Source organism: Neomonachus schauinslandi, chromosome 3 (genome assembly GCF_002201575.2).
Source record: "Neomonachus schauinslandi chromosome 3, ASM220157v2, whole genome shotgun sequence".
Lineage (NCBI taxonomy): Eukaryota > Metazoa > Chordata > Mammalia > Carnivora > Phocidae > Neomonachus > Neomonachus schauinslandi.
This window is the reverse complement of record NC_058405.1, coordinates 101,984,767-102,010,848: the sequence shown is the minus strand read 5'-3', so window position 1 is coordinate 102,010,848 and position 26,082 is coordinate 101,984,767. Positions and strand designations below refer to the sequence as shown.

The window sequence follows — 26,082 nt, the reverse complement described above, 5'->3', positions numbered from 1 at the left end:
AGAGCAGAAATCAATGAAATAGAAACCAAAAGAACAGTAGAACAGATCAACGAAACTAGGAGCTGGTTCTTTGAAACAATTAGCAAGATTGATAAACCCCTGGCCAGACTTATCAAAAAGAAAAGAGAAAGGACCCAAATCAAAAAAATCATGAATGAAAGAGGAGAGATCACAACCAACACCAAAGAAATACAAACAATTATAAGAACATATTATGAGCAACTCTATGCCAGCAAATGTGATAATCTGGAAGAAATGGATGCATTCCTACAGAGGTATCAACTACCAAAACTGAACCAGGAAGAAACAAAAAACCTGAACAGACCTATAACTACTAAGGAAATTGAAGCAGTAATCAAAAGTCTCCCAACAAACAAAAGCCCAGGGCCAGATGGCTTCCCAGGGGAATTCTACCAAACATTTCAAGAAGAATTAATACCTATTCTTCTGAAACTGTTCCAAAAAATAGAAATGGAAGGGAAACTTCCAAACTCGTTTTATGAGGCCACCATTACCTTGATCCCAAAACCAGACAAAGACCCCATCAAAAAGAAGAATTACAGACCAATATCCTTGATGAAAACAGATGCAAAAATTCTCACCAAAATCCTAGCCAACAGGATCCAACAGTACATTAAAAGGATTATTCACCACAACCAAGTGGGATATATTCCTGGGCTGCAAGATTGGTTCAACACCCACAAATCAATCAATGTGATACAATACATTAATCAAAGAAAGAACAAGAACCATATGATCCTTGCAATAGATGCAGAAAAAGCATTTGACAAAGTACAGCATCCTTTCTTGATCAAAACTCTTCAGAGTATAGGGATAGAGGGTACATATCTCAATATCATAAAAGCCATCTATGAAAAACCCACAGCCAATATCATTCTCAATGGTGAAAAACTGAGAGCTTTCCCCCTAAGGTCAGGAACACGGCAGGGATGTCCACTATCACCACTGCTATTCAACACAGTATTAGAAGTCCTAGCCACAGCAATCAGACAACAAAAAGAAATAAAAGGCATTCAAATTGGCAAAGAAGAAGTCAAACTCTCACTCTTTGCAGATGATAGGATACTTTATGTGGAAAACCCCAAAGACTCCACCCAAAAATGCTAGAACTCATACAGGAATTCAGTCAAGCGGAAGCATATAAAATCAATGCACAGAAATCAGTGGCATTCCTATACACCAACAACAAGACAGAAAAAACAGAAATTAAGGAGTCGATCCCATTTACAATTGCACCCAAAACCATAAGATACTTAGGAATAAGTCTAACCAAAGAGGCAAAGAATCTGTACTCAGAAAACTATAAAATACTCACGAAAGAAATTGAAGAAGACAAAGAAATGAAAAACATTCCATGCTCATGGATTGGAAGAACAAATATTGTGAAGATGTCAATGCTACCTAGAGCAATCTACACATTCAATGCAATCCCTATCAAAATACCATCCACTTTTTCAAAGAAATGGAACAAATAATCCTAAAATTTGTATGGAACCAGAAAAGACCCCGAATAGCCAGAGGAATGTTGAAAAAAAAAGCAAAGCTGGCGGCATCACAATTCCAGACTTCCAGCTCTATTACAAAGCTGTCATCATCAAGACAGTATGGTACTGGCACAAAAACAGACACATAGATCAATGGAACAGAATAGAGAGCCCAGAAATGGACTCTCAACTCTATGGTCAACTCATCTTCGGCAAAGCAGGAAAGAATGTCCAATGGAAAAAAGACAGTCTCTTCAACAAACGGTGTTGGGAAAATTGGGCAGCCACATGCAGAAGAATGAAACTGGACCATTTCCTTACACCACACACAAAAATAGACTCAAAATGGTTGAAAGACCTAAGTGTGAGACAGGAGTCCATCAAAATCCTAAAGGAGAAGACAGGCAGCAACCTCTTCGACCTCAGCCACAGCAACTTCTTCCTAGGAACATCGCCAAAGGCAAGGGAAGCAAGGGCAAAAATGAACTATTGGGACTTCATCAAGATAAAAAGCTTTTGCACAGCAAAAGAAACATGCAACAAAACCAAAACACAACCGACAGAATGGGAGAAGATATTTGCAAATGACATATCAGATAAAGGGCTAGTATCCAAAATCTATAAAGAACTTATCAAACTCAACACCCAAAGAACAAATGATCCGATCAAGAAATGGGCAGAAGACATGAACAGACATTTTTCTAAAGAAGACATCCAAATGGCCAACAGACACATGAAAAAGTGCTCAACATCGCTCGGCATCAGGGAAATCCAAATCAAAACCTCAATGAGATGCCACCTCACACCAGTCAGAATGGCTAAAATTAACAAGTGAGGAAACGACAGATGTTGGCGGGGATGCCAAGAAAGGGGAACCCTCCTACACTGTTGGTGGGAATGCAAGCTGGTGCAGCCACTCTGGAAAACAGTATGGCGGTTCCTCAAAAAGTTGAAAATAGAGCTACCTACAACCCAGAAATTGCACTACTGGATATTTACCCCAAAGATACAAATTTAGGGATCCGAACGGTACGTGCACCCCTGTGTTTATAGCTGCAATGTCCACAATGCCAAACTGTGGAAAGAGCCAAAATGTCCTTCAACAGATGAATGGATAAAGAAGAGGTGGTACATATATACAATGGAATATTATGCAACCATCAAAAGGAATGAAATCTTGCCATTTGCAATGACATGGATTGAACTGGAGGCAATTATGCTGAGTAAAATAAGTCAATCAGAGAAAGACAGGTATCATATGACCTCACTGATATGAAGAATTCTTAATCTCAGGAAACAAACAGGGTTGCTGGAGTGTTTGGGGGGTGGGAGCGATGGGGTGGCTGGGTGATAGACACTGGGGAGGGTATGTGCTATGGTGAGCACTGTGAATTGTATAAGACTGTTGAATCACAGACCTGTACCTCTGAAACAAATAACACATTATATGTTGAAAAAAAATAAAAAAGAAGAAGATAGCAGGAGGGGAAAAATGAAGGGGGGGAAATCGGTGGGGTAGATGAACCATGAGAGACTATGGACTCTGACCAACAAACTGAGGGTTCTGTGGGGGATGGGTTAGCCTGGTGATGGGTATTAAAGAGGGCACGTACTGCATGGAGCACTGGGTGTTATACGCAAACAATGAATCATGGAACACTACATCAAATCTAATGTAATGTATGGTGATTAACATAACATAATAATAAAAAAAAAGAATTCTGGTAAAAGGACAGAAAAAAAAAATACTACATCATAACCAAATATGATTTATCCCAGGTATGCAAAGCTGATTCAACATTCAAAAATCAATTAATAAATCTAACTTATCTACAGACTAAAGTAAAATTATACAATCATATCTACACACACAGAAAAAGCACTTGACAAAAACCAACACCGGTGAATGACCAAAATTCTCAGCAAACTAGGAACATAGGGGGAGTTCTTCAACATGATAAAGAATATCCATGGGGGGGCGGGGGCGACTGGGTGGCTCAGTCCTTAAGCATCTGCCTTCAGCCCAGGTCATGATCCGGGGTCCTGGCATCGAGTCCCACATCGGGCTCCCTGTTCAGCAGGAAGCCTGCTTCTCCCTCTCCCACTCCCTCTGCTTGTGTTCCCTCTCTTGCTGTGTCTCTCTCTGTCAAATAAATAAATAAAATCTTCAAAAATTAAAAAAAGTGTATCTATGGGGAGCCTGGGTGGCTCAGTTGATTGAGTATGCAACTCCTGATTTCAGCTCAGGTCATGATCTCAATGAGACTCAGCCCCCCAACAGGTTCTGCTTGAGTTTCTCTTCCTCTGCCCCTCCCCCTGCTTGCACTCATGCATGTGCTCTTGCTCTCTCTTTCAAATAAATATTTTTTTAAAAAGAGAATATCCACAAAAAATGTACATTTAGCATTTTTCTTAATTGTGAGAATCCAGATGCTCTCTTGCTAAGATCGGGAACAAGGCAAGGATATCCATCCTTATCATCCTATTTGACATCATACTGAATTTCCTAGATAACACAGTAAGACAAGAAAAAGGAAATGAAAGGGGAAGAGATTGGAAAGGAAGAAATAAACTTCCTTTGCCTGCAAATGATATGCTTGTCTACATAGAGAATCCCAAAGAATCTTCATCAACAATAACAACACAAAGTCCTGGAACTACTAAGTGATTATAACAAGGGTTCAGAATACAAGGTTAATATATAAAAGTCAATTGTTTTCTTGTATACTAACAATGAAAAATTAGAATTTGAAATTAAAAACACAATACATTTATATTAGCACCAAAAAATGTGAAATACTTAAGTATCAATCTAATAAAATATGTATAAGATTTACACGATAAGAAGTATAAAACTCTGATGAAGAAATCAAAGATGTACATAAATGGAGAAATATTCCAGGTACATGGAAAAGAAGACTCAATATTATCAAGATGTTATTTCTTTGCAAATTGCTCCATATACTACAAACAATCCCAATCAAAATCTCAGCAAATTTTTTTGTAGCTATTGAAAAAACTGATTCTGAAGTGTATATGGAAAAACAGAAGACCCAGAACAGTCAATACAATATTAAAAAAGAACAGTTCAGAGGACTGACACTACCCAACTTCAAGACTTACTATAAAGCTTCAGTATTTAAGACATTGTTTTACTGGCAAAGAGATAAATAGATCAATGGAATAAAGACAGAGCCCAGAAATAGATCCACATAAATACAGTCAAATAATCTTCGACAAAGGAGGGAAGGCAATTCAATAGAGAAAGGAGAGTCTTTTTAACAAATGATACTAGAACAACTGAATATCCACATGCAAAAAAAAAAAAAATGAATTCAGACATCGACCTTATCCTTTCACAAAAGTTAGACTGGATCATAGACCTAAATGTAAAATGTAAAACCCCTAGAAAACAATATAGGAAGAAATCTAGTTGATCTTAGATTTAGAGAACTTATTGTTGTTGTTTTAGATGGAACACCAAAGAATAGTCCATGAAAGAAATATTGATAAATTGGACTTAAGATTAAAAAAAAAACAACAACAACAAATTCTTCTCTGTGAAAGACACTTTTGAGAGAATGAAAAGACAGGCCATCAATTGGAAGGAAATATTTTCAAAACACATATCTGATAAAGGACTGGTATCCAAAATATACAAAGAATTTGTAAAACTCAACTATAAGAAAACAACTCAAAATTAATAGGCAAAAGATCTGGACACCTCACCAAGGAATATAAACAGATGGTGAGTAAGCATATGAAAAGATGCTGAACTAATATTATATGTGATTAAGGAATTGCAAATTATGGGGCGCCTGGGTGGCTCAGTCTTAAGCATCTGTCTTCAGTTCAGGTCATGATCCCAGGATTAAGCCCTGCATCGGCTCCTTGCTCAGCAGGAAACCTGCTTCTCCCTCTCCCACTCCCCCTGCTTGTGTTCCCTCTCTTGCTGTCTCTCTGTCAAATAAATAAAATCTTTAAAAAAAGGAATTGCAAATTAAAACAAGATACCACTACACACCTATTAAAACATGGCTAAAATCCAAAACACTGACAATAGCAAATGCTGGCCAGAATGTGAAGCAATAGGAACTCTTATTTATTACTGGTGGGAATACAAAATGACACAGCCACTTTGGAAGACAGTTTGGCAGTTTCTTACAAAACTAAACAAACTCTTACATTAAATTTTTCCAAATGAGTTGAAAACGTGTGTTCACATAAAAACCTGCAGATGAATGTTTGTAGAAACTTTATTTATAACTGCCAAAACTTGGAAGCAATCAAGATGTCCTTCAATAGATGAATGGATAACAAATTGTGATATAGCCATACAATGGAATACTGTTGGAGGAGGTAATCAAGAGGTTGTGACTTCCAGTTGACCTTGGGCTGGACTTGGGCAACTGGAGGCTCCTCACTCCCTCCCCTGTCCTTGGAATATATGCTCTGCACACAGTGGGAACTTCTTTAAGGACACAGCCTTAAGGGAGTAACGTGTTTTTGAGACCATCTAGATGGTATACGGGACTGGACCCAATTAAGGCCTCTATATAAACTTTTAAGATTTGGCAGATGGGTACAGAGTTCGACTCATTTTGCAGCCACCTAAAACAAGCCTCATAATTAAGTTCTCATGCTTATTAAAATGCCATCTACCAATCTGGAATGGTCTGCCTCTTTCTTTGATCTCTCCTTGCCCTGTGTATATGGGGTAAGAGGGGTAGTTTGTAAACCAACAAACACTATTCAGTGATAAAAAGAACTGAGCTATCAAGCCATGGATACACATGGAGGAACTTTAAATGCATATTGCTAAGCAAAAGAAGCCAATAAGAAAAGGCTAACCACTGTATCTTCCCAACTGTATAACACTCTGGAAAAGATAAAACTATGCAACCAATAAAAAGATCATTGACTATCAGGGAACAGAACTGGGGAAAAGAAAGGTGAGATCAATAGGTAGAGCACAGATTTTAGGGCAGTGAAATTATTCTATATGGTACAGCAATGGTGGATACATATCACTACACATTTGTCCAAAGCCATAGAATGTGCAACACAGTGAATTCTAATGTAACCTATGGACTATAGTATTATATTGACATAGATCATGAATTTTAACAAATACGCTACACTGATGCAAGATGTATGTATGAAACTGTATATGTGGAGGGGAGTGATGAGAAGGTATATGGAAATGGTACTTTCCACTCAGTTTTTCTGTAAATCAAAACCAGTCTAAAAAACAGTCTTAATAAAAAAAAAATGGCAAAAACAAGCAAGCTAAAAATGAAAACATTCTCTGGAATATTAAGAAAACAATGTCTTTACAGATTCCCACATACACATTTAAACAATAATTACCCAAATCATCTGCTTAATCTTTTGGGCTTCACAGAGGCAGGCAATAAAAGGCATAAAATCACTCTTCAATGGACTTGCCAGTTGTATATGGCATAAATCAGAATGAATCATCAAAGATAAAATATGTTCATTTGTGAAGTCAAATTAAAAAAAAAAAAAACCAATCATCACATTACTTTGTTCTTGAATAGCAGAGGTAGTCTTTTGAGCCTCTCCCAGCCAGCTGTGGGTTCCAAGAAAACAGTAACTGATGATAATGATTAATTCTAGGGATGAGCGTCTCACTGTGTTGTAATTTAAGTACTGGTGAAAAGCATTTAAATTTGGAAAAAACTTGGTAATATACCAGTGCTTCCATTTAAGACCTTCTGGGGAAAATTAAACAAATACAACTTTGAACATATTTCTATATACTTATGTCATGGAATTTCTTTTTTTGTACTAGAATTTAAAGTAAAACAGTTACAAATAATTTTTAAGCCTAAACTATCCTTTTAAAAAGTTGTAGTTCATTCCCTCTATAGGTTTGTAATTCTATTTATTGCTGAGCAAGGTAATATTTTTTTCAAATCAATGTCATAGAAAGCATTCTTGGATTAACTTACTGCTATTATTACTACTATGAAAAATCTACAACTAAAATGTTAGAGAACCTTCTTAATCATGAAAACAAAAGTAAACAAAAAATTTTAAAAACATGATTATGAAAAATGATAAATATTTGCATAATTTATATCCCAAGTTTGAGAGTCAATTGGAATTTTCACTATTATAAAGAAAGGCTTAGTCTTTTATTATTGTAGTAACAGTACAGACCTATTTTTTTTTAAACTGGTTGATATTTTGGTAAACCGTGGTAATATATGCCTTATCCTGTATAGTTACACTACTAATTATGCAAGAATTCAGAGCTCTGCCTTGTCAATACTCTGAAATATTCGTAATTGAAATTGGAAACTTCTCCGATGAAACTTCTAAAAATCCAAATCCCAACCTGGTTATAATTTTCCCTTCTTAGGGAATCATAAAGAAACCTTATAAAATTGCATTGTAAAATAGCTAGTGAAGCCAAGATAAAAACACTGAAGGCCTTCTTACCTTAACATAGCATTTTTTCCATCACTTCTGGTGCACCAGACCTGCCGGGTTTGATAACCTATCTCTAAGTCCCAGGGCTTGGAGAGGTGATGTGGCTTGTAACTTTGATGTCGAAAGGTGACTCGCTCCTTTGAATCGGAGCTGAAATCCAGAACAGATCTTCCGCTTAGGTTAATTTCTTTAAGATGAGGCAGTCTACATTTACTCCATGGTCCTACTTTAAGGCTAAAAATATATTCCTCTTCGCCAAGAGGACAGGAAATGGGAGTGTCACAGGCTCTCGACTCCGTCAGATTGGGACACTGAGACCCGCCATAGAGAGGGGGTGCGATGGCCGCCCGGGTCCTGTGCTGCAATTGCTTCTCACAGCCCTTGCTGCACTCGGACCACTGTGAGAACTCAGATACGACACAATCCCGGGGGCAGGGAATGAGGCAAGCTTGTTCTGCGGGGGGCTGAGGGGCAAAGTGTTCACAGATTTCATTTACAACCCTGGTTCTGTTCAACTTCTGAACACAGCGCACGGTCCGGTGCTGCAGCCCATGCTGCGCCGTCACACACTCTGCGGTCCGAGGCGGCGCTTGGCCGGGGCTGGCGGGAACGAGCACGCACTGGTGCCAGTCGGAGACCTCCCACTGGAAGAGGTCGCTGTGCCAGTCACACACCCGGAAGCAGCTTCTTTCCTTTGGAGGCCTGGTGTTCTCGGCGCAGTTAGATAGGTGACTCGTCCACCCTTCCAAGTGGAAACACCACAGGGCACGACTCTGCACTCCTCCGGGTCCACAGTCGCCCGCACACCTTCCCCAGGGGCCTATGGGCAAAAGACAAGGGCGTCCGTTACTCAGAGATTCCCCACTGCCATCCACACAAAAATGGATCAGTCTGCACACTTCCCAACACAACCAGTGTGAAATTATGGACTTGAGTGGACAATAGAATCTGGTTGTTAAGAGCGTGGGCGCTGCGTCTGTTGGCCTTTCTTGAAATCCCACTCCATCCCTTACCAGCAATGTCAGCTTGGACGAGTTACTTCCGCTTTCTAAGCCTTCGTTTCCTTAACTACGTAAGAGACAGCATAAAAGCCCTGACTTGCAGAGCTGTTCTGAGGCTCAGTGGTACAATGTGGTGCCAATGCACACTTAAAAAATGACTGGTATCATTAGAATCATTATGTTTCAAAGCCTATATATCTAACTCAATATTAATACTTTCTAGTTAGACAATGTTTCAATCTAAAAGAAAAGCCCTAAACCCAGGATTTTAATAAAGTGAGATTTTTCATGTTTCCAAGCCTTCAGCTCAATACTGCAGGTGGCTCAGAAGAGAACTATGTCTTTAAAAAATAACAATGAATCATGGAACACTACATCCCAAACTAATGATGTAATGTATGGTGATTAACATAATAAAATTAAATTAAAAAAAATAACCTGCCAAAGTATCGTAAATATACTTCCATTTGCTAAATAGGTGCCCCGCTTTTGCTTTTGGATTTTGCTTGCAGAGTGAATTGCATGAAACAAAGTATCTGATGGGAGAGGATATACTAAAAGCAACAACAGTATCATTCAGCCGCCCATGGAAATTCTGCCCCTAGGACCCCTGAAATATACCCACTTTGATTTCTCATGGGTATTGACTCTGGGTCAAGCTGCCAACATTAGTTTGTAATACACCACATCTTTTAATCAATGAATATGTTTTCATGGGAAAGAGTCCCACAGAAAAACGGACAGATAAAAGAGCGTCCATTGATGTTTCTCACATTGTTTTGCATCTAATCCGTAGACATACCAGCCAGGCTTATCCAGAAGGCTGACGATATAACGTTTCACAAGGATGGCAAGTAATCACATTTTGTGTCAACGGGAAAAGAATACTTTCCTCTCTTCCACTTTACTTAATTGTAACATGAACCTGAGAAACTTTACCAACTTAACCATGTAACCTTTGCCCCTGCACTAGGTTGTGATACTAAAGGCAATTCACACGCTGAGAAACATTTTAATTTACCTAGGTAAGAGAAAGGAGGTGCAGTCTTTCTCTCTTTCCCCAAATCTGATCAAACACCCAAAACTTCATGGAATGTGTTTTCGTACACATCCGTAATATCTCTAGAAACAGGAAATGTGTACAGAGTCACATGCACTTAGGAAGAGACATATACATCCCCAGAGAAACAGGTATTTGCATTGGTGGACAACATGCTGCAGTGAGGATCTCTCACTTAAAGGGCAGGACATCAATTTTGGGGTTCTAATGTACAGTCTTCCCAGTTCTTCCTCACAGCCTTGTCTGGCTATGTAGACCTACTGTGCTATTTGCTTCTGTCATTTTATAAGTGAGATTAACATAGAAAATACCCTCATGTCCTTTCAGTGTCCCCATCCCTGGAGTCTCCTCTTGCTGAAATGGACAGAGGAGTTTCATTGGAGTAAGTCAGCTTTTACTCACAGAAATGCCCTCGAGTTTGCCCACACATTGCCCAGACGTGGTGTCCCAGCACTGACTGCTCATGGCACAGTAAATGCACATAAAAAATGGTACTGTCAGCATAGGCTGATTTCATCAACTGCCTGCAATTCTGGTGGTTTTCTCCTAGATCACCCACAATTTGTGCTTTGTAAACTGAGATGTGCATTGCTACATGAAAGTCATTTACAGGTTTCATGTGTCCAGATGTTCTGGAGCAATCTCAGTTCAAGTATGCCATCCCTTGTCCATCATGTCAGACTACGCATGCAAATTTTCATTATTGCCAAAAAAAAAGAAAAATCGCCATGGTTACTCAGTAAAGAAATACTTCCAAAAATATATCCTTGTAGCAAACTTTAAAATCTAAAGTCAATTTTGAATAATAGAAATTGGCTACTGGATGAAATCAAAAGAGCTCTTTTGAAAGTACAAGGTTTTTAAATAATGGCTGTCTGCTTATCTTTACTTGTTAAGGTATCAAATACACACACTTTTTCCCTTAGGACTTTTTTGTGTAAAGAAAGTAAGACCAGAAAAAATCAAACCATTTCTAACCAATCTGAAAAAGCTAATATTAAATTTAATTCATCTAGAACATCTTACAGGTAATCTCTATTCTTACTTTTAAAGATTTTACTAACACATTTTCTTATTAAAATGTTTCCTTCTTGTTGTAAGTTTTTCACCTACTTTCAAAATTGTTAAGGTAGCTCTTTTTTGTTATTTGAAATCATTAATATTTTAAACCTTATACATTACTATTCTTCCTTTAGCTTTCACATTCTCCATCTGTCTAGAAATGCACCAAACAGCAAAAATTTTCTTAGATCAATGGAAGACAAAATATAACTATTAAGTAATTATCACTATTTGTTAAGGGCTAGCAGTGCTGTGCTGGGCTTGGATGGTACCAGAGGACTGTTACATATTCAAGAATTTTACCAGGTGGTTGTTAAATCATTCATAGTTTGAAATCAACCATGATGAAAGTATTTACACCACACTACAAATCAAGGCAAATCAAGACATTAAAAAAAACAAACAAACTGAGAGCTGGTTTGTCACATACAACTAGTGATTTGCCCAGTTCCTTCCTATTCCTTACAACAGTCCTCTGACATGGGGCTAGAATGCTTATTTTATCAGTTGGGGAAATGAAGTTCAGAGAAGTTATAAAGCACCTCGAAGGTTACACAGCTAGTACACGGTAGACTAGAATGGGACTCCAGATCTGCGAGACTCCAAGCATGGGCTCTTGTGCTGCATTTGAAAAGTCTTTTCCAGGGTGAGCATTGGTATATGTGATCCTAACATCACAAGGCAGATAGATCTGTTTCTTAGTTTAGCTATGATCTCTCCGATCTGTTAGTTAATATTCCTTTAAAAATGAGTACAAGTAATCAAGGTGGTATGTGAGCAATGAATTCCCCCTCCTAGCCCTGGAAATGTTGATAAGCATTAGTTAGTACATTAGGAAGGCACAGTCAACAGAGAATAGTTTCTCCTCAGGTTAAAAACAAACTTTGCAGACAACTGAACAACATGTAAGTAACAAGCAAATATAAAGTGAATTGTGTATGCTTGGAATAAATGAAAAACAAATTGCAAACAAGATATACAAGATAGAGACAAGACCTCTCAGCAATTGACCTATAACAATTTGCATTTCTCAGGCATACAGAGAAAATGTGTTCCATGACTTATTCAGTTGTGTTTGCCTATGAACTTTAAACACACACACTAGTGAAAAATCACATAGCCCTGAGGGATTTTGCCATTTCAGAAAACATGCATATTGAAGCAAAAATGTGAACTACAGTTTGAGAAATCTTGTATCCCTTGTCCAACTTCAGAAATAGAACATATTAAAGTTTTGAGCAGTTGCATGGAGAAAATGAATATCACCTTTAGATTTTCTACATACATAAAATGCGATTATAGTCACAATATATATCTGAGATAAATAATCTAAAGAAACATATAGGAAATCCACGCTTTTAAACATCAATCATTTGGTATTTCTTTATTTTTAAGATTTTATTTATTTATTTGACAGAGAGAGATAGAGCACGAGTGGGAGGAGGGACAGAGGGAGAGGGAGAAGCAGACTCCCCACTGAGCAGGGAGCCTGATTTGGGGCTCGATCCCAGGACCCTGTGATCATGACCTGAGCTGAAGGCAGACACTTAACTGACTGAGCCACCCAGGTGCCCCACATTTGGTATTTCTTAATTGAAAACAGGTCCCAAGTAATACAAATAAAATAAAATTTAGAACCAGTAAAGGATTAAAAGTTTAATTAGACATAATATGCATTTAAACTAAAATTCATGCTGTGTTACAGTCTCAGAAAATACTTCAATGGTATAATAGGAATAATAATTCAGTACTTGTTTACCTGGACCAACATTATATAAAAACATCATCCACCTGCAAGTTACTACCTTTTCTTTGTGATAAATACAGTTACTTTGGAATAAACTGCTAAATCTTTTAAATCACATCAGTTTTAATTAACACATTAACATTTGGTTTAGAAATAAAATTTTGGGGCGTGTAAGGGTGGCATGGATGAATTCTTGGGTCATATTCACATTTAAGACTGTGATTCCTCTTTTTTTTTTCTTTTTTTTCTTTCTTGCCTGTGTTTCTGCAGAAAGTGCAAATATGTGAATGTTCTAATGTAATATTCCCCTAGAAGCAGAAAAGTGCTGGCACATGTTATTCTCTTAATTAAGTTACCCTTAAGTGGATTAGTTGAGATGAATGTATCTCCCAATCTAAATCATCATATTGAAGACGACCTGCTGGATGCCTGAATTTTGGGTGTGGCATTCACAAAGATGCCTACAACAAAGGAAAAAGGGGACTCAAGTGGTCAGAAAGAATAAACACATTCTGGCTTTTGCACAGCATTTGCCACTGTTTGAGGCAGCAACCCTGACTTAATACCATTCATGCAATAGGAAAAGATGTTTATTTTACTGTACATTTTTTTCAACCCACAGCTTTTATTATCCTGACATTGCTTTATTTTTAACTTGGGCAATGAGGTGGAGGAGTGACAAGAATGTCAATGCAAAGCTTTAATATCTTAACCAAATTATTTGTGGATAATTATTATACCAAAGCACTCATAAACCTCAACATTACCAAATGTGATATAAAACAACATTGACTCACTGATAAGATGCCTCACCTCCAAGAAATAGCTTGGAATTTATGTAGTAGCTTTCACTCCTTAAAAAGCCTTCATGTCAACTGTGGAGTAATTAAAGTAAGGCTTCCCTTGCACAGTTGACAAATATCTAAGAAATCACACTTTCTAAAATATATCAAAGAACCCAAAGAATGAGAAGAGAGTAGCATCTGAGCATTCATTCACTAAAATAACAATTTCTCTTTAGCTGCTACTTGACAAATAGTGTATTCGACTCTGGAAATATAAAAATAAATGAGACACCAAGTATCTCTTACAAAATCTGTGTGCTAGATGTAATGCCAGTTTGCTCCTGAAGAGGACATTTGGTCTCTCCTTCAGGTCTTACTTGGTACACAGCTGAAGAATTTTAATGTTTTGGTTCCCAGAGCTCATTAGACCTAACGCAGCAAACCAGAAATTGAGAGGGACCACTGGAGGCAGGGACACTGATAGAAGCCTGAAGAGATGGCCATTTTCAAGTCTGCATTTCTGAATCTATCATGTTAATTAATAACTCCTACTAGCAGAGGATGCTCAAAGCCATGCACTACTTCCTAAACTCACAGAGAAAACCTGTTCATTTTATATATATATAATATAAAACTATATTACTATATATATATTACTGAGTTATGCATTGGATATCAATAGAAACACAACATGGAAAATGTAAACACATGGAAAAAATTTTAAATGAGAAAAAATTTAAACCATAATGTATTTTATTTAAAAATTCCATTGCATTTTTTACAGGAACTAAAAATTCCTTTATTAATACTAAAACTATTTTCAAAACATATTTGTGGTCTGAAGGATAGGTGTGCTAAAGTATTCCAATAATTTTCATTAGAAAATTTTAACAGCAACAGTTCAGAGCTACCAAATGTAACTTCATTTTCATAGGTACAAAGATTTTTTTTAAGACAGTTTATGGCTCCATGCAAGGATACCACAGAGCATTCGGACTGAATATTTATACTTCCAGGAAGCATAAGCATTGTTACTAACATTCCAGGCTCTTTCTGTATGACTGTGTTTTTGTTTGGCACCTAACAGTACGTTCTAAGTCCATTTCATCTTCGTGGACAGATGCCTCTGACTGAAAAGCAAAGTGCTTCTGTTACTTATCATTTATGATTACAAATTATTAGTTGCCAGTGGCTAGAACATCCATTAAAAGTAGCTTGACAGCAAAGCAGATTAAAAATATATCTGAACGACCCATCAGCTAATGCAAACACCACAGAGACAGAAAACCACCTTTTAAAAATTGTTTATCAATATTTCTGGTTTGAATTCTACTTTCTAAAAATTCTGAAGCCTAAAAGGAAATCTCAAACCTCATATTCTACACTGCATTCTGACATAAAGTGGGTCCCTTCATCACTAAAACCTACAGCCTGTCTACTGCCTCAAACGTGGGAAGGGAAAGGTAATGTGACAGTCCATGGTTTTTGGAGGAGGAAACGAAGCCCAGACAAATCCAATGAATTGCACAAAGTCATACAGTCATTTGGAGCAGAAATGGGATGGACAATTCCATTCCAGATGCCCAGTCCAGTGATCTTTACACTACATCATGTTGGCTTCTATTGTAAAGTCCTAAGACTGCAAGGGAAGAATAAGGACTCTCTAAATGGTTGTGACCCAAGATGTGGGGGAGGGAAAGGAAGAAAAACATAAAAATAAATAGAAATTGCATAAAGACAAATATAACACAAGCAACGAACTGCCTGTGAATGCTGAGAGTTTTCAGTCTCCTGCACCTGGAGTTCTTCCCAGGGCCCTTCACAATTTATTATGTGAAACGGGATCCTTCCTGCCTTCGCATGCTTGAGAACGTGGACTAAGCCACTAGTCAAGAACATAAAGAACCAATAGGGGTCAGGGGATTAGAGCACAAAATGAAGCCTCAGCACCAGTAAGGAATTCTCTGTCCCTAGAATAATTATAGCAAATAATAGTAATAACATTGTTTTGAACACCTACCATCTTTCCAATCCCACATGTACATCATTGATACTGTTCTGCTTTGCTAGATGAGACCATCAAAGCCTGAGGTCAAAGAATGTGCCCCAGGTCAACAGCTCTTGGGGCGCCTGGGTGACTCAGTTGGTTAAGCGTCCGACTCTTGATTTTGGCTCGGGTCATGATCTCAAGGTCATGAGATCAGCCCTGCATCAGGCTCCACACTGTACCCACTGTGGAGCCTGCTTAAGATACTCTCTCTCCCTCTCCCCCTTCCCTCCACTCTGTCTATAAATAAATAAATAAACAAACAATCCAGGTAAACAGCCCTGGAGCCCTGACATTGGACTCTCCCTTTCTCTCTATCCATGCCTGTTCCACAACAACTGCAGTTTAACTTTTTAGAAGCCATATCTCTTGAGCAAATGAAGCCTTGCAATGCCTGTTAGATGTACTATATTTATTTATTTTTATTTTTTTTAAAGATTTATTTATTTATTTATTTGAGAGAGAGAGAATGAGAGACAGCACGAGAGGGAAGAGGGTCAGAGGGAGAAGCAGACCCCCCGCTGAGCAGGGAGCCCGATGCGGGACTCGATCCCGGGACTCCAGGATCATGACCTGAGCCGAAGGCAGTTGCTTAACAAACTGAGCCACCCAGGCGCCCTGATGTACTATATTTAGAAGAGGGTCTTTTCTGAGCACAGCTGGTGTGAGGGGCTCAGGGCACAGCCACTCCTCTCCTGCCTAAAGCCCTTCGTCCCTACCTTGGTCTCAGCTCAATGGCATGGCTCGGGTATGGCCCCGGAACTCCTAGGGCTCCGATACCTGTCAATGGATATTTATGGGACATTCTCATCCCATAAATATGGCTCCACTCAACTTTGACTTTACTTACAATAAATGCTTCAGCGAAGCCCTCTACATTCCCTGGAGAAGCAGAAGAAAATCATTTACTCAGCTGTTTGGTATCTGTTAAGTGGAAAAGGCAATGAAGAGGATGCCAGAAACAGAGTGAAGCTGAATCCCACACAATGTTCTTCTGAAGGACTTTCTCCCATAGCTTATTGGCCACTCAGGCAGTGACTAAACTTCAGGAGGGCCAGAAATCTGTTTGCTTTATACTTCACAGAAAGCAAACTGGAACAGGTGCTTGGGAGACTGAAATTCTTAAGCTGTGCTCCTCCCCCTCCAAAATAAGAATAAAGTGCTATTTCCACAGTGAATAATCAATACATGTTGGGCTTGATAAAGGAGGCCTTTCATACTGTTGCCTTAGAGGTTCACTGGAAAAACAACAATGTTGAGACTATGTACATAGGCTTTAAAAATACATGAAGCAAAAGGGCAGGGTGGCATCCATTTTATTTATCATTAAGCAACTCAAGGATTAATTTTGCCTAGGATAAAAATTGCACTAGAGCGTACTTGAGATGATATTTTTTTCTTGGTAATTTCAATTCTCTAACAGTTACATGGAGTATATCTGCTTCTCAATACATCTTCTCTCTAATAGCAGATATTCATGGTGAACAAGTGAGAGAGAACAAAACCTAAGCTACATTTGGGTGGACAAAACATCTAGTTCATCCAATTTTTTCTTCCCAAAGGAATAATTATTTCAGTTTTGAAACAGCAGTTTTAAGACTACTTGAGACTCTTGTCATCTGAAAAATAACTTCCAAGTTACTGATTTGAAAAAAATATCTGTGAAACAGCAGTACCATGGCATAATCACAATATTATTTTCTCTCTAGAAACACTAGAAATACCTATTTTTCCTATATAGTCTAAGGAGCATCCTAAGGATTCTATTTACAAAAAGCAAATGCAATCAATCACCCATCAGTTTTACTTCCTAAACATCAAGTCAATCTGTCCATGTTTCTTCATCCCCACTGTCACCACCCTCACCCAAACCACCACACTTTCTTGTATGAATGAGAAGAGTAGCCTCTTGATTGGCCTTCTAGCATGTAATGCCCCACCTCACCACACCCCTGGCATCAATTCTTTCTCCATATTACAGACATAGATATTTTAAAAATTCAAATTTGTACCACTTTGGGTGCAGCTTATCATCTATATGGCATTTCTACGCTTACAGCTCATCAGTAGCTTCCCATTCTTCTCAAAATAAAGAAAAAAAGTTTAACATGACATACAAGTGCCTACCTGATCTGGCCCCTTCCCATCCCCTTCGCATCTGATCACCAGAGCCACCCACATTCACTTGCTGCTCTGCCATCATGTTGGCCATCTTTCAGTTCCTCCAATGCTCCAAGTTCCCTGCCATACCTGAGCAGCCACATGTACTATTCCTCGAGCCATCCCCTACAGCCAAATTAATTCCTTCTCACTCTTCCTATCTTAAGTCGCTTTCTTAGGAACTCTTCCCTATGCTCTGGCACTACCTTACTCCTCTACAAAACACTCATCACACTTGCAATTACAAATCTGACTGTGTTGGGCGCCTGGGTGGCTCAGTTGGTTAAGCGACTGCCTTCTGCTCAGGTCATGATCCTGGAGTCCCTGGATCGAGTCCCTCATCGGGCTCCCTGCTCGGCGGGGAGCCTGCTTCTGCCTCTGACCCTCCCCCCCTCTCATGTGCTCTCTCTCTCTCATTCTCTCTGTCTCAAATAAATAAATAAAATCTTAAAAAAAAAAATCTGACTGTGTAATTTAAACTTTGTCTCTCCCACTTGATTCTAAACTCTGTGACGGCAGAAACATATTGGTCCTACTCACCACTCTATTCTCAGCACTAACCTAGTGTTTGGCATATGGTTAGCCTCCCACCAATTATCGAAGCTGAAGCAAACAGCATTGTAGGAAGCAGAATCGTGTCTAAATAGAACTAGGAGTAATGTCACCACCGGAAACTCATCACACAAATGAGTTGATGGTTTTGCCAAATGAGAGGAAAAAAACAAAAAACAAAAAACGTCTGTTCTGTGTTTCCTTAGCATATGTTTAAAGGACGAAATCCTCAGTGTGATGCCCAACAGAATTCTTAAATACCTGTTTTCCACAACCCTGTTTGCAATGCCCATTATTCTTTGTTGCAACTCTCTGGGCCCCTTCTTTCCAGATCCACAAAGGATCCAAATTGAGGAATGGGGTACCCAGTCTTCTCATGATTAGCATGCTAATTTTACCATTAATAAATACACAAGTCTACAGAAATACCTTTGACTTTGGACATAGGTCTCTTCCAAATATTCTAATTGACCCAGGACGTTCACTCAACAAGTAAGATTGCTATTATCACTGTTTCTCAGAGGATTCAAATCTTTCTTTCTCAGAGAATTACATATCAGATCCTATCATCCCAGCCTACCACTCGCAAAACTAAAAAGTGACCAGGGATAAAATTATCACAGTGGTTACAATTTCAGTATAATAACAGCAAGAGCAGTAGCACAGACACTGTGGACAGACACTGTGCTCAACACTTTATAACAATCATGTCACTCAGTCCTCAAAGCAGCCTTGCAAAGTAGATCAGTTTTCAGAACTCCCAGATGCCTTAAATTTCCAATTTCAGGAAAATTGGCAAGAAGAAATGAAAAGAGTGTGAATGTGATCACTGTAGAGTTTGTTGATAGCATTATATTCTCTAACACCCAGAAAAAGACCTAAGAAGGGAAGGGTCTGGAAAGTGCACTTAAAGACTGTTCCTTTGGAACACTCCTCTGCCTGAGGAGGGGAAGCACCTGAAGCAGAAGGAAACCCAGGAAATCTGCCAGGATGCAGGTTCCTAGCTGGACTCTGAAGGATTCTATGTAAAATGTCTTTGTGCTCAAACCCTAGTACAGCTTTGAGTGGGATTGTTATTCTGAGGGGTGGAGTTGGGTCAGAGACCGAGTCCCCACCTTTGTGTGCGAGTGGGGGAGGGGAGAAACATATTTAAGAAGTACATTTTGTGTACAGAAACATAGACTTTAGGTAGAAGGTGATGGGAAGACACTTTTTTTTTTTTTTTAGAGAAATCATGCGTGTGTGCAGAGTGGGGGCGTGGGGGCGGGGAGGGACGGGGGTGGGGAGGGGCAGAGGGAGAGGGAGAGAGTATCTTAAGCAGACACCCTACTGAACACAGAGTCCCACCCAGGGCTGGATCTCAGGACCCTGAGGTCATGACCTGAACTGAAATCAAGAGTCGGACACTTGACCAACTGAGCTACCAAGGTGCCCCTTGAGCACACTTTTGACAGCAAACACAGACAGCCTAACAAGAATCTGCCTTTTGGGGTGCCAGAAGCCTTGTCCATAAGGTTATGTCAGATGTTTCTGAGGGAAGGATGCCCTTTCCTTGGCACATACCTCCTAGCTCAAAAATAAAAACTTCCTCCCTGCCCCTTTCTCCTGTCTGCAGTGAGGCTGGTAAGAATAGAGATACTGGTATTAGTAACAGAGACAGAGAGATGATGTATCTTGCTTCCCCAGAGAGGAAATGGCAGCCTTGGGTGTCCAGGCACAAAAGGCCAAGGCCACCGAGCACCTCCTGCAGATCCAAGGGCTCAGCACAGTGGGAACGCAGCACAAAGGACAAAACACTGCATAGAATTCTAGAGAGGCCAGCCAGCCTTCCAGGAATAGGGACCTTCTAAGTGGTGACCAGTATGAACGGATGGCTAAGAAATTGGTGGACCTCCCATAGAAAAAGTGGGGGCCCTGGTGGTACGAAGAGCTCCAAATAAATAACCAAACTAAGTTAAACAAAATTATATTCCTTGCACACCTAAAGTTTTAGCTGAGATGAGTACCCACTACAATAATCACCACCACATATAATAATTAAAGGGAATCAGAGAAGCAATAATAAACACGTCCCTCACCAGCCCAAGGGCTGACAGCCCCATAGGATATTCAAGCCCTTGGCTCAAGAGCACACTGAGAAAATCCATCCTCATTACCCTTTTCTAGCCCAGTGAGCACAAGGCAGTGGCCTGAAGCCTGTGTCAACTCTTTTTACCCTCCTCCTCCCCTGCATGGCTGGAATTTCCCAGGGTGCTTTGTGCGAATCCAATTTACAATGCAAGTGAATTGGGGAAATGTCATCTCAGCTATGGGGGTAGTTTCCATTTACATAATGAAAATAATTATTGTAAAGTAGCATTTATCATTTGATAGACTTAACGTTAGTACACAGATGATTGGGAAAAAAATGCTGAATTTTAAAAGCTTCTGGGGACAAGGAAGGACCGGGCTGCCTCCTGGCCTTTCCTGTAGTAATCACTTCATCTGATTCCAGCTGAAGAGAACATATCATCATTCAGGAAATCCCCAAATGTGTTCAGTGGCACAGTTGCATCCTCTGAGATCAGTATGCAGAGAGGAGCACTGTTATTAAATAAATTTGGGGTCAATGCAGAGTTAAATAAAATTTAAAGTTTTCTATTTCCAGAAGTCCTCAATGCTTTCTAAATATACATTGTGAATCCCAAAGAATTTATCCCTAGAGTGCGAGTGCAATGGTTCACAAACTTCTTTCCCTACATCATTCTTTTCCTGGAGAAAAAAAAAAATATATATATATATATGTTTTGCATCTGTGAGGCTTTTCCCTTATTAGATGAGGTAGCTGACCATATTTTTTTAACCTTAATGATTTTAAATAACCTGAAATAAAATTATAATTTTAACTTTAGGGTCCAATGCAATTTTCAATCCAAAGCCTAACACTTATATCTTCTCAAGATACAAACACACAAAACCACAAAGTAGAAATCAGAGTCAGTCTAACTTAGAAGTTGACTTATAATAAGTCACCCACTCATCAGAATAAGTCTATGATCTGCCAGCTGTTCACAAAGAATGAAACCGATATAAAACACAGAGCAGAGATCCATCTGTCCATTAGGTTTTGGCTGAGCAATTTAGAAGACCTAGGACATGAGATCAAAGTGCATGGAACTGTGACAAGGCTTAAGGTTGTAAAGGCATGAAACAATTCAGAGCAAGCACTGAACATGTCACTAATTTGCAGCCTAATAAAAAAGTCCTGCATATGGTACACCTCTCTAATTTCAGATTTTCTATGTCATTTCAAACATAGCTTGTGCTGGGCTAGATTTTACTTCAGGATTTGACAAGATGTACTTTATTGGCCACATTAGTGGATTATAGTATAATTATGTTAATGTCATCATTGATTCTAAGTTTAGAACACAGATTTGTTGACTCTATATTCCATGCAGGAACATTCCATAAATGTGATATTCTGTAATACACAACAAATAGAATTGATTTAAATATATTTATATATCTATATAATTACATTCATATTGTATTATAAGTTATATTAAATACATAATATATACAACACTAATTTTATATTAATGTGTGACATATATTTAAGCCAACTATTTCCAGTGCATGATATGCATGATATATTTATATATATGTATTATGTAGTATATTTAAATGCATATGCCATATGATAACAGATTGTTATATTATGTAATCATATTAGATATAATGTGTATGTATGAGTGTGTGTGTAAGGATATACACACACACACATACACATACATATATATGCATGTTGCCTGTTCATTCTGTTAACCTCTTATTATATTTCCTTAGTACAAATCAATACCCACCAGTAGAATGCATTGCCTCAACGACAGAAAGTATTGCTTATCTGCATCCCCCACCCCCATCCCACCACCAGTAACCTCAAGGAGCCTTTTTCTGCTGTTCTTCCTTCTACCCAAAGACAAATGGATAACACTCCCCCTAGTTAAAATGCTGTGCTTCTGAATATACACATCAGAGGACTGATATCCAACACTTAAGGAACGTCAGTTCTTTCTCCACATAGAGACCACACAGAAACTGATGACGCACAGAAAAAATCTCTGAATCATCCAAACAATTATTAATTTACATCCACTGTCAACCTATGCTCTAATATATTTCTGTTCTCCAAAAATCAATACGTAATTAATTCATGGTCTAGGTATGGAAATTTAATGTGGACCATAACATTCTACTCCCTGGGCACTAACTTACTGTAACATGCTATTAGAACTCTTTATCCCCCTTGTGATTTCACAGAATTAGTCTGAGCACCTCATAATTCCTATCCTGATGAAACACATTATCAAAAGCCTGTGCCACTTTGAGGTAATTGAAGTCCACACTTCCTAATCTACATTAAGATTTACTTGAGGTTTTATTTTACTCCGTTCAAGACAGATGTAGTCTCAGCATGAATCTCTCTCCTCTGCTTTGTTTCCAGCTGACCACATGAGCCATGGGGTATGCTGGACGACTGAGGTACTGGGTCCCAGAAAGAGATAATGTTACCTCTTTGTTCAACAAGAAGAAAGGAAGAATCAAAATGAGCTTTCATACTCAGACTGGGGGGCTGGGGACCCTACAGCTCTCCTGTCTGCTTTTCCCATTAGAATACATTTGTAAGCATTGTCTAGCCTTTGTGATTGTCACCGAAGAGTCCCTTTGGGGGTAAAACACCACCATTCCTCTTTGACCTGCCTCTTTCTTTTGATAACTGTAATAAGCATTGGGGGCAGAGCATCGCTCACAGTGCTGCCGAACTTTTTGTTCTGCTATGGGTGGCTGCAGATGTGAACAATTTGTCCGTGGTTTGGAAGCCTTGCATGAGCAGCCTAGGATGGAGCAGGGGACAAGAAGAGCCACCCCCAACCTGCAAATCAACACCTTCTCTAGCCAGAAGCAGAGAGAGTGGGCAAGGCTCTGCTCAAGGCAAGGCTCAACCAACTACCCTTAAATGCTTATGTTCATTTATTCTTCCAAACACCTAAAGCAAAGACTAAACAGTGGTAACTACATTAAAACAGGAGAGAGCAGGCTCGTAGAAAGTGTTTTGGGGCTATACAGACTTGAGTCCAAATCTTGATTTTGCCATTCAGCCCTCTGTGACGTTCAATAGCATGATTTGCCTTGATTTCCAATCATTTCAACCTGTAGGCTGGCAACAGAGATGATGTACGAGAAGCTCTTGACACAGTGCCTGGCGCACAGTGAGCACCGAACGAATAACAGGTCCATGTGGGAGACATTGCCTGTTACAAGACTCTAGATCTCACAAGGCGTTGATCTCAAATTTGGCATCTGACATTTGGGACCAGATAAGTCCCTGTTGCGGAGGGCTGTCCTGTGCACTGTAGGATATTTAGAGGCATCCCTGACATCCACCCTCTAAACGCCAGTAGCACCCCAGTCTCCAGGCATCGTAAAATGTATCCTGGGGAGTAAAATTGCCACAAGTGAGAACCCCTGATCTACACTGCATCATTTAATCCTAACACAAAGCCTGGGAGGTGGGTGACTTGTCAGTTCTACAAAGAAGCCACATTAACTATCCAGGATCCCAGCAGTAATAAGGGGGAGATCCAGGGCAGTGAGCCAAGAGAACGAACTCCGCCTGCATTCCCCATCTTTAAAATGTGCATTTTAAAGAAGAACAGCAGAAGTCCACTGATACCTATTCAGCATTCTATGTTCAACCTCTGGCTGCCGAAAGCAATATTTATTTGACTGCATGATTCACCTTTCTTCCATTTTTACTAACCTTTGATAAACAAATTTTCAGAGCCACCCTTCACTGTAGGTTTCAGTGCTACTTTATTAAGGTTCACTTTACCTTCCTCATCCTCTGCTCTGGAAATAACCTGGACTTTGAAATCACAGTTGGGATTCGAACTGTGGCTCCTCCACTTGCTAGCTGCGGGATCATGGGCATGTAACTTAATCTCGCCTTTATGTCCTACCGAAACAGCAAACCGGATTTTGTCAACGTCACGGTTATCTCAACACCAGCTCTTCAGTACAGCCCACTATGCAGAGCACAGCTCAAAGGTCCAAAATTGCAGTTGTGAAGTGAAACGCTGCCCTCCACCCTCTGTGTAGGCCCTTCCTAGAGGTGGTATGATTCCTTCTCCTGCATTAAATGTACTCTGCCTGTTCACTCAAAAAGATGAACCTTATCTCCCGCTCAGAAATACAAATTTTTTTAACTTTTTTTTTTTAAAGATTTTATTTATTTATTTGACAGAGAGAGAGATAGCGAGAGCAGGAACACAAGCAGGGGGAGTGGGAGAGCGAGAAGCAGGCTTCCCGCCAAGCAGGGAGCCCGATGTGGGACTCGATCCCAGGACCCTGGGATCATGACCTGAGCCGAAGGCAGACACTTAATGACTGAGCCACCCAGGCACCCCAGAAATACAAATTTATGCCCTTGCTTCCCTTGCCTTTGGTGATGTTTCTAGGAAGAAGTTGCTGCAGCTGAGGTCGAAGAAGTTGCTGCCTGTGTTCTCCCTTAGGATTTTGATTGATTCCTGTCTCACATTTAGGTCTTTCAACCATTTTGAGTCTATTTTTGTGTGTGGTGTAAGGAAATGGTCCAGTTTCATTCTTCTGCATGTGGCTGCCCAATTTTCCCAACACCGTTTGTTGAAGAGACTGTCTTTTTGCCATTGGACATTCTTTCCTGCTTTGTCGAAGATGAGTTGGCCACAGAGTTGAGGGTCCATTTCTGGGCTCTCTATTCTGTTCCATTGATCTATGTGTCTGTTTTTGTGCCAGTACCATACTGTCTTGAGGATGACAGCTTTGTAATAGAGCTTGAAGTACGGAATTGTGACTTCATCCAGATAAAAAGCTTTTGCACAGCAAAAGAAACATGCAACAAAACCAAAAGACAACTGACAGAATGAGAGAAGATATTTGCAAATGATGTATCAGATAAAGGGCTAGTATCCAAAATCTATAAAGAACTTATCAAACTCAACACCCAAAGAACAAATGATCCAATCAAGAAATGGGCAGAAGACATGAACAGACATTTTTCTAAAGAAGACATCCAAATGGCCAACAGACACATGAAAAAGTGCTCAACACCGCTCGGCATCAGGGAAATCCAAATCAAAACCTCAATGAGATACCGCCTCACACCAGTCAGAATGACTAAAATGAACAAGTCAGGAAACGACAGATGTTGGCGGGGATGCGGAGAAAGGGGAACCCTCCTACACTGTTGGTGGGAATGCAAGCTGGTGCAGCCACTCTGGAAAACAGTATGCAGGTTCCTCAAAAAGTTGAAAATAGAGCCATACGATCCAGCAATTGCACTAGTGGGTATTTACCCCAAAGATACAAATGTAGTGATCCGAACGGTACGTGCACCCCGGTGTTTATAGCTGCAATGTCCACAATGCCAAACTGTGGAAAGAGCCAAGATGTCCATCGACAGATGAATGGATAAAGAAGAGGTGGTATATATATACAATGGAATATTATGCAGCCATCAAAAGGAATGAAATCTTGCCATCTTCAACGACGTGGATGGAACTGGAGGGTGTTACGCTGAGCGAAAAAAGTCAATCAGAGAAAGACATGTATCATATGACCTCACTGATATGAGGAATTCTTAATCTCAGGAAACAAACTGAGGGTTGCTGGAGTTGGGGGGGG

General features: G+C 39.5%; 1 protein-coding gene across 1 annotated transcript in view; it reads right to left on the bottom strand.

Annotated features, from left to right (window-relative positions):
- The window catches only part of THSD7B (thrombospondin type 1 domain containing 7B), a 727,150-nt gene that overhangs the window by 561,954 nt on the left and 139,114 nt on the right, over window positions 1–26,082 (bottom strand). Inside the window, exon 2 of the mRNA XM_021695876.1 lies at window positions 7,974–8,784. Within this exon, the coding sequence (XP_021551551.1) occupies window positions 7,974–8,784 (811 nt within the window). The remainder of the gene's footprint in view (window positions 1–7,973; window positions 8,785–26,082) is intronic.